The 8,994-nt window shown below is 38.7% G+C and overlaps 2 protein-coding genes across 2 annotated transcripts; both read left to right on the forward strand.

Moving 5' to 3' along the window:
• The first annotated feature begins 140 nt into the window (after positions 1-140).
• LOC126380749 (uncharacterized) lies at positions 141-795 on the forward strand. Its single transcript, XM_050030351.1, has 2 exons — positions 141-386; positions 466-795. The coding sequence occupies exon 2, from the start codon at positions 466-468 to the stop codon at positions 757-759; it is 294 nt and encodes a 97-aa protein (XP_049886308.1). The 5' UTR covers positions 141-386; the 3' UTR covers positions 760-795.
• A 4,936-nt stretch (positions 796-5,731) lies between these two features.
• Positions 5,732-6,844, forward strand: LOC126380419 (uncharacterized). The gene is made up of 2 exons (XM_050029806.1): positions 5,732-6,010; positions 6,436-6,844. The coding sequence occupies exons 1-2, from the start codon at positions 5,937-5,939 to the stop codon at positions 6,842-6,844; spliced, it is 483 nt and encodes a 160-aa protein (XP_049885763.1). The 5' UTR covers positions 5,732-5,936.
• The last annotated feature ends 2,150 nt before the right edge of the window (positions 6,845-8,994 follow it).

The raw sequence follows: 8,994 nt of genomic DNA on the forward strand, positions 1-8,994 counted from the left end.
TGAGTGTACCATTGATATACCAAATGAATATTCAATATGCATACCTATTAATATTTTGTAATTGGTATTGCATTAATAGTAAATAATTGATCGCGCAGTTTGCCACTTTGCGTTACCAGTGTGTAAGAACTGGACTTAGTTTATAGAGTCAACACGCAAAGGGAAAGTAGGTATTGTGTTGCGGAACGGTGTCGACCTCACACGGCGCTCGGGGTTTAGCATGAGGCTCGGCCCAAGGTGACCGACTGCGGTCGCCCGCCGCCGCCCACTGCACGCCGCCGCTAGTCGCTACCAGTTTCGCTGATTACTCTCCAACCTGTCACATTCCTTTACGTAACCTGTCCCATCGAGATCGCTCACGCTGCATTGCGTCGTCAACCATCATAGTACGTAACGTTTACATTTATTTATTTTTGCGAGTGTTTTATTCGTGTTGTGAAAAAGTTAATTGGTGTTTTACGATAGATGCAGATCTTGCTCCGCGTGTTTTGGTTGCTGATGATAGTGGCGCCATCTCTGTGTCGGCCGTACGATCCGGAGGACGATGATCTGAAGAGCGTGCTGCCATCTAACGGGAAATTTGAGGCGTTCTATCCCCGTGAGGCTCATGGGATTCCGAACGGATCGTCACGGCCTGCGCACGGGCACGGTAGTTTCTACAAATATCGCAACCCGGCGCTAGTGGACGTGAAAAACGCTGCAGCATACGGATTCCGCTTTGACGGTATGAGGAGGTTCAATTTTGACGATGACGAATGATATGCTCATTTAGTTCAAATATAGAATATTTTTAAAGTTGTTGTTTCACTGTTATTCATAGCTTTGTGGCACAACACATTTCCTTCCGAGTTTACTAATTTTATAAAAACCTTTTGGACAGTAGGTAGATAGATAACCTACCTACTTCCCAAAAACACCGAATTTGAATTCGAATTTGCGTGACATAACGGACCAGTAAAAAGTGATATACTGTTAATTAATTTACAACTTAGCTGCTTTTATCTACTTGTACGATAGCAAAGTAGTGAATGTTAGGTTTTTTATAATAAATACCTACTCTATTGATACTTATCAAATGCTGAAAATCCCCACATTTTATCTCGCTTTGACTCATCGAAAAGTTTTTATTTTCTCATTGAACAAAAGAATTGAGTAAACTAGTCCTGAAGGTATAACGGACCTTATAATTGATTTGATGTATAATTTGAAAAATGTACTTACCTAGTAACGATGGGAACGATAGTAATGGCCATAATTCCAATGCAATTTAATTTTTAAAAATATATAAACCTCAGAATATTTAAAAACTTTGAATAATTTAAGCATAGACTTAGATTTTATTCGCGCTTAAATTAAGTTTAACTGTTATAAGTGTCCCTGCCGAAACGTACAATTTTGTTTTAAGTTATACCCGTCATTATCTTATCCGCCGAAAAGGAAAGGGACGGATCATTGACCAATGTTAATTTTTCGAATAAATTAATAATTTATAAAATAAGCATCCCGCTGATATTCCACCTGATTGTCGTGTGCTGTCAACTTAATTCTATCGGGTTATTAGCCAATATAACATTTTGAGAAGGTTTTTTATGTTTCTGCCTAAAATTGTCGTGTGTTCCATAAATCTTATGCTTGTCGATTGCCCGTCCCTTTCCTTTTCAGTAGATAAGAAAATAACAGGTATAACTTAAAATAAAATTAGAGGGCGTGTAGTGGAATCGGCACCTAAGTGTACCTAAATGAGACAAAAGCTGACCAAGTTGAAGTTTGTGTTACGTTTACTAGAACCGGGTCTATAAATTGATTGTTGATGGTCCATCGCCTTCCATCTCGTTAGGTCAGGAGGTATCTCGAGCACCCTCATCCATTACTCTCGAGTGCTATCGACACTGACGTGGGCGACTGCCAGTCGTAAAAACTCCCGATGACCCATCCTCACGAGCCCACACGATTTATAATCAATAAACCATTATCTAACCTAACTGTACTTTAACATTAATTTGTTTAAAGAAACTAATGGGTTACTACAGCTTAAAACAGCCGATGTGTCCCACATATTTGTATCGAAGTTCTCATGTGTAATAGGAAATGGTTCTAGTTAGGTCTTGTTATAGTTCCGTCCTTAGCAAAATCACGGAACGCCGTGTTTTAAAGAATGAGCGGAAAGTTGGTGTTTTTAGTCTATTTTATAACAGATACGGATAACAAAATTATCTCCATCATTGTTAGAAAAAAAAAATGTTTGTCAGCATCGTTATGAAAGTAAGTAATTGATTCTGAGATGGGAATAATTCAATCTCTGGATTTTCTCGGGGCACATAATTGACTTGTTTAAAGAGACATTTTGTGTACTTTGGGCGTTGCAGCTGAAGTGTTCTCTTTAGGATTTCACGGTTGGAGGAGCAGAGCAAGTCATGGGCGTGGGTCAAGGCAAGTGATGCGCCAGTGCGGCTGGTAATAGACACGTCCCGAACATTCGACACGGGTGTCGGGCGCGTACTTCCTCCTACGGGAGACATCAAAAAAGCCGGAGATAGCAACTCGCAAAGGTACATGAATTGGATTAAAAATTGCCTGCGGAGGCAAATTGGGCAGTCTTAATATATTAGTTACGAATACACTTAAGACACCATGCTGTTACGTTATTACTGTATCCACATACTTCAAATTCAACGATATGAAAATTATACAAATTATTTATAAATATTATATAAATTATTTATAAACCTAAATGAAACAGAGGTGCAGTCTAAACTTAAGTACGCATGTATTGTACGTAGGTAGGTTACAGAAACCCCAGACAAGCAAAATTAAAGCCTTCATTTAATTAATAGAGTAATGACATCAGTACGGAGTAAAGAAAACTTGTTATGTCAATAAACGTGGTCCCTCATTAAACCTGGGATTGGTAGTAGGTACCCCGCCGCCGCGGGTGCACTGGAGCGCGAGCGCCGGACAATCATTCAAACCGCCCCTTTCAAAACCTATGTCAAAACACTTAGTCGGCACAAGAAAAAAGTGTGAAATTATCTTAAGTTGCCAGTGTCTACGAACCCTCTCTTTAAAATCGGGCTAATGTAACGGTACGTTCTGAGTAAAGATAGAAGTGTAGATAAGTTAATAAGATTATTATTATACCTCATGTTGAGGTCGGGGACCGGCTTTTAGGGAAGGAATGTTCTGAAACCCGTGTATAAAAAACGAGTGGTTCCCTGGGATCGGTCATTCGGCCGTCGGAGTGGGTGAGCGCATCTTCGTTCTCAAACAAGGTGTCTTTTTTGTGTAAAGCACAGCCTACTTAATACTTCCTCCGACATTAAGCTGTAGTTCTGAGCTAGGGCTCGGAAGGGGTGATCGTTTTCCCGGTTTTAGTTTTCATTGACCTAGTGCGATGTTTCCGGATACAAGTGGAGTGGTGAGTTACATTATTTAATTATATTTTATATTTACAATACCTACCTATTTATTAAACTTTTTGTGCTTCACTATATTAACTCCGCAGTCATTATTTTAAATGCAACGTGTATTTTTAGCTGCTATATATCAGCACTTGAAAAAAAAATATTGAAAAATTGACAGTCATCGGATTTTCGTGTTTACATTATAACAAGTGGGTCATTGTGGCGTTGATTTTCAATTTGGTGCTGAGTTAAACGAGTCAATGTGATCTAATCCGATGGTCGATTGCAAGTCATGCACCCTGCTATTGTCGACGCCTCTATATTTTGACAGACCGACGTACTCGTATCAAATCAACATAATAGACATAATGGAGATATCGAGTTAACTCAATGTAATTTGTGAACTAAATAGACGCATTTTTTTAACCGGTTGATTTCCCTTCTGAGTTAGAAAGGATATTAAGGTCTAGACGCTGCGCTCATAGGGGATAGGCAGTAAGGATCTGGCACTCAAATAAATTTAGGATAGGGATATTTAGGGAATTATTTCTCCATCATTTAGTTATGTTGTAGGTACTTACTACATTCTATAAAAGAAAAAAAAACCTTTTAAAATTTGATAGGCACGCATGTTAAAATGACATAAAATAATAAATATTTATGAGTTTGGGCCTCATGGCCCATTTGTCGATTAACCATGGCCCGACAAACTATTTTATAATGTTCACAGCTCTGGCTGATCATCGCCCACTGTACATGCTTAGACTTTAGTATGTTATAATATTACACTGAGTTAAATAAAAAATCTATTAAATTAAGTACCTATTAATAAAGTACCTACGTATAAATAAATAAACGTACCATAAATTAACGTTTAACATATACTTAATTATTTTATTGTCTAACAACTTGTCCAGGAAATAGGTACCTATCTACGTATCAAGTAATTTTTTATTTTACAAATGGGCGCAAGTTGAACGTTAGAATTATTGATGTTTATTCTGAAATTTACCTACATCAAGCTGCACTTGTGTACTTGTTCGAACATATTATAATTAACCGCGTAAATACAAATGCATAGTCAGAAAAACATTACCAAAAATATTTTGGAACATTCAAAAACACTCAAAGTATTCATCTTTTTCTGATTTAGTAATTAAGTACTGTGCTGGTAACGAGGCTATGATTGACATCTGTGTTAATGTCTATAATTACAAAGTTCATCATTAAGCCGTTAAGAGTTTACCATACAAGCGTACAGTCATCAATCTTAAACTAACTTAACCTGGAAAACAAAAAGTCAACGGAAAGACGAACTACAAAATCTATCGCGTAAGATTATTGTAAATTCGGTTCCGAGTAACGAACTCATTGTACTTTATATTTGTAAACTACTTTTCAAGAATACGTAACACTTACCGCTTTAGATATATTCTAAAAGCCTTTTATCTGGCTGGAGTGTTAGGTAATTGCTATACAATCAAAATGTACCTACATTTCTCCAACTTTGGAAATGTACTTACTACAGATCAAAGTTTAGCGTTATTTGTAAATCGATTTCGCCATCTCGAAAATATAGGCAAGTTGTCGGAACTATGTTACTTCAGTAGATAAATTATAATACTGTGTACAAAAATCATTTCGTAATCCCATTTGCGAAGTTTAATAATACTTGCCAAAGCGAATGTGTTTGTTTATTTTATTTGTTGTCGCTTGGCGCCGAGGAAATAATTTGCATGCCCAATAAAATTAGCTTAGGTAACACTGGGAAATACTACCTAAGCCAACGCTGATATAATGTAACGTAAATTATGGACTACATTTTGCGTTCGTATACTATTTACGCAACAATGAATGAGTAAACATTAAGCTCTTGTAATTAATCAAGAACATTCTATAATTCTTAAGGATAAATAATTGAAGTTTATGGGTGGGGTAAATGGACTAACTAATCTACCTATTTATCAAAGCGCAGCTAATGAACCTTTTTTCAACTGCATATTATAAGTAGATACTAATACAATATTAACGCCTTAACATACGTAGCTATTTGAATAAATGTTATCGTTTTTACATAACATTCAATCGTTTTCCGTTACAGTTCGTATATCCTCTAATTTTGGGCGGAGCGGAGGGGAAAGCTTGATACCGCTTCCAAAATACCCACGGGGGTTTTTTAGAACATTTCAATAACACAAATTATGTAATTTTCCATCCTTTGTGTGTTATTTGTGGACCTTCATTATATACCTAAGCATTTATTACGCGAGCAGCTCCATAGCTGGATCTACTTTCGTTTTCTCTACCTCTCTACTGACACAATGCTGTCTGCTTGTTTTTATTTCAGACTGGGTACGTTGCGTTACAATTGATGTAACATATTTTTACTTTTTCTTATTAACTTATGTTCTTATTTTGCTGCAGATTTAAAATAATGACTGCTGAATTGAAATAGTAATATTAGCGGAACCGGATGTTACGCGTAACCTTCGAAAAAGTCCATTTGAATGGTTACATTTTGTTGTTTTATTTCAGATGCGTCTCGTGTTCAGTTTGGCTCTGGTCGCGTCGTCGCAAGCGTTTTTCCTGAAATGGGGCTCGGATTCCAAGTATGTATCCCATTCCCTACCTTATGTTCCTATATCAATGTCATTGTACTTTATAATCTATCGTATATGTACGCATAAGCGAAATCTTGTAACCATTGCCTGCGAATACTAACTTATCAAGCAACCACATGTCGTATTATAAGAATTATGCGTTTTCGACTGCCTTATGAATAGTTATTTATATTGAACGTAATTATTGAGTAATGCCAATTATTATGCGGTTATCTTGTTAAATGGACCGTGCACTACCGGAATCGTCGGTGACCGCGACAGTTTCCCATTCATAGATGACCATAGGCCGTATCGTAACTGCGGCGTGGCTGTCAATGGAATGTTGTTAAGAAATTCAAAGAAGTAACCGCGTTATTATTAAGTCACAAAGGTTTGCAATGGAGGTTATTTTATGGTTATTATCGTTGTTGCAGTAGACAAGCGGTGGCGCAGAAAACGTGGATGCAGCCACTGTCGCCGATGTCTCCGGCGTACCGGTACCAGTACTCGTACTCGCCGTACGAGGCGCGCAAGGTGTATCAGATGCAGCCACCGCAGTACGCGCAGCCGGACCCGCCGGAGGTGGCCGTGCAGCAGAGCATCGCCCCGATCCCCATCAGCGTGCCGGCGGGGGCGCGACTGACCCCCGTGTCGCTGCAGCACGTTCAGCTCGTGCCCTGCATGTGCCCCGTGGCCCCCGAAGAGGCCGAGAAACTTCAGGAGCAAGTCGGTCCCGGCCCCTACCTCGCTCAAACAACCTACACTCAACAATCATACTCCGTCCCCCAGCAAATAACAGTCGCCGCCCCCGACAACTCTAAAACTACCCCCCAAACGCAGTAGCACTATGTTTATAAGTTATATAAAATCCCACCAATGAGTTTTTCTTTTTATGTATAATTTATTACATTTTAAACGAATACTATTTATATTTACACAATATATGAAGACTGATAGTTTAAGTGTAAACTTGTAAACTTTGTTCGTTCGTAATAAAATAACTTAGTACTGGGTTTTTCGGGTCTTATTTATTTTACCAACATGAAAACGTATTCTTACTTCAAAATAAGCATATAGTCCTCGTATGTTTGTAAAAAAGTGTAAGATTGAATGAGTGTATGTGGTTATTTTGGTCAAATTCAGCGTGTAAAAGATGGATAAAACGTTTGCATTGAGAATGCAACTGCATTTCCTGTGCATTTTTAATGTTGTACTACTAATTATCTACTTTTATAGTCGTATGAACTCGTGAATGAACATCTAAGACTTACTTATTTTGTCACAAGTAAGTATGTAGTTTCTAGATAATTCGTCATTATAAATATATGTGCACCTTAAGTGAGCTGTGTGTGGAGTGAATGGTAGAATCGCCGTGTTGTTTCGGTATAATTTTTCTCGTCATACAACGCATTAACTTACCCTGTAATGTTGTATGTACTTACCTTTGTATATAAAAAAATACCGTTATCGTACTGAATAGATCATACAATACATCAAGCGGCCCAACTGCTAAAGCAGTTTGTTGTTTTTAATGCTCTAGGTATTACGTGACATCAATACATCGGTACGGTAGGTAGGTACCTAATATCCACGAAAGCAACTAACGTATACCTCTCAAATGTTAAATAATGAAAACTAGGGCAGAATGTGTTCTTATATGATACAAGAAACATTGGTAAATAAAGTGTGGTAGTAGTTTGTAAAAAAAAAAACTGCTGTAATGAATGAAATAGTTCAATGAGGTAAAGATATTTTTAAAATTCGATTTTTAAACTTAAAGTGGTTCGGTACGGTTAGCTAGGCGCTCAAGCGTTAATAGATGGCGTTGGTGTCTTAATTTGCTTTATTTATTTTTGGATTTTATACACAATATTGTTTCAAAGTTATACGTTTGGCGGCATAGCGTAATATTTGTCACGAAATAAGTTTTTAAAATTTAGTGGCGTGTGCCTATATTTGAGTTTTTTTTTTTTTTTTGACGTGACTTATTGTAGATTTGCCGCAGATGGCATTAACTACTTGGCCGGACAAATGGGGAGCGCTGAAGGCTCTCACCCGGTACAACATTTAAGACAACAGGCCTGAGGGTGCCCAGTTGGGCGCGAACCTCGGCTCAGGGCGTCGTCTGAGAGGAAAAATATTTGAAAGAATTAATCGACCCTAGTGGGTCGATAGCGATAAGCGCTGAATGAGGGAAATCGTCGACCACGCCGGCGGGGTCGGTATCGGGGTCCTGAAGTGTTTGGTGTCGCGAGCTGATTGGCTGCCTCTATGGCTAGGGTAATCGGGTCGTCGGGAAATATTTGAGTAAATAAACTAGTTAGTATGGAAATCGAACCACTTTAATTAAAAATGACTAACGTGAGCTAAATCTGCTACCTCGCTCGCGTGGTGTATACTATCTATCATCATGATCAGCCCATTAACGTCCCCACTGTTGGGGCACGGGCCTTCCCTATGGATTGATAGGGAGATCGGGCCTTAAACCATCACGCGGGCCCAGTGCGGATTGATGGTTATTAACGACTGCTAATGCAGCCGGGACCAACGGCTTAACGTGCCTTCCGAAGCACGGAGGAGCTCGAGATGAAAACATTTTTTTTTGGTCACCCATCCTATGACCGGCCTTTGCGAAAGTTGCTTAACTTCAACAATCGCAGACCGAGCGCGTTTACCGCTGCGCCACCGAGCTCCTCATACTATCTATACACCCGCGGTATACTCTGTCTACTGCCTACCTTTTCGGGGATATAGGCATGAAGCTATTATGTTATTGGAAATGAGCAGCATCCGAGCGTGATTTGATTTCATTGACGATTCGAGGACATTATTATATTTAAATTAATTAACTTGACATGATTTTCAATGGGAATTTATCAATTCGCTTTTTATTACATAGTTTTGGTGTCGTAATCTGACAGTTTAGTTTACGGGTGTTTGTTTAGGCGGGTTCTTCTTTTTGCACGGCCCGCTGCGCACGAGCGCCATAGCGC

Source organism: Pectinophora gossypiella, chromosome Z, assembly GCF_024362695.1.
Source record: "Pectinophora gossypiella chromosome Z, ilPecGoss1.1, whole genome shotgun sequence".
Classification (NCBI taxonomy): domain Eukaryota; kingdom Metazoa; phylum Arthropoda; class Insecta; order Lepidoptera; family Gelechiidae; genus Pectinophora; species Pectinophora gossypiella.

What these genes read in the sequence shown, in the direction of transcription:
- LOC126380749 (XM_050030351.1), top strand. Translation starts at nt 466, where the DNA reads ATGCAGATCTTGCTCCGCGTGTTTTGGTTGCTGATGATAGTGGCGCCA.
- LOC126380419 (XM_050029806.1), top strand. Translation starts at nt 5,937, where the DNA reads ATGCGTCTCGTGTTCAGTTTGGCTCTGGTCGCGTCGTCGCAAGCGTTT. An exon ending in AAATGGGGCTCGGATTCCAA is followed by an intron (nt 6,011 to 6,435) that starts GTATGTATCCCA and finishes TCGTTGTTGCAG; the next exon opens with TAGACAAGCGGTGGCGCAGA.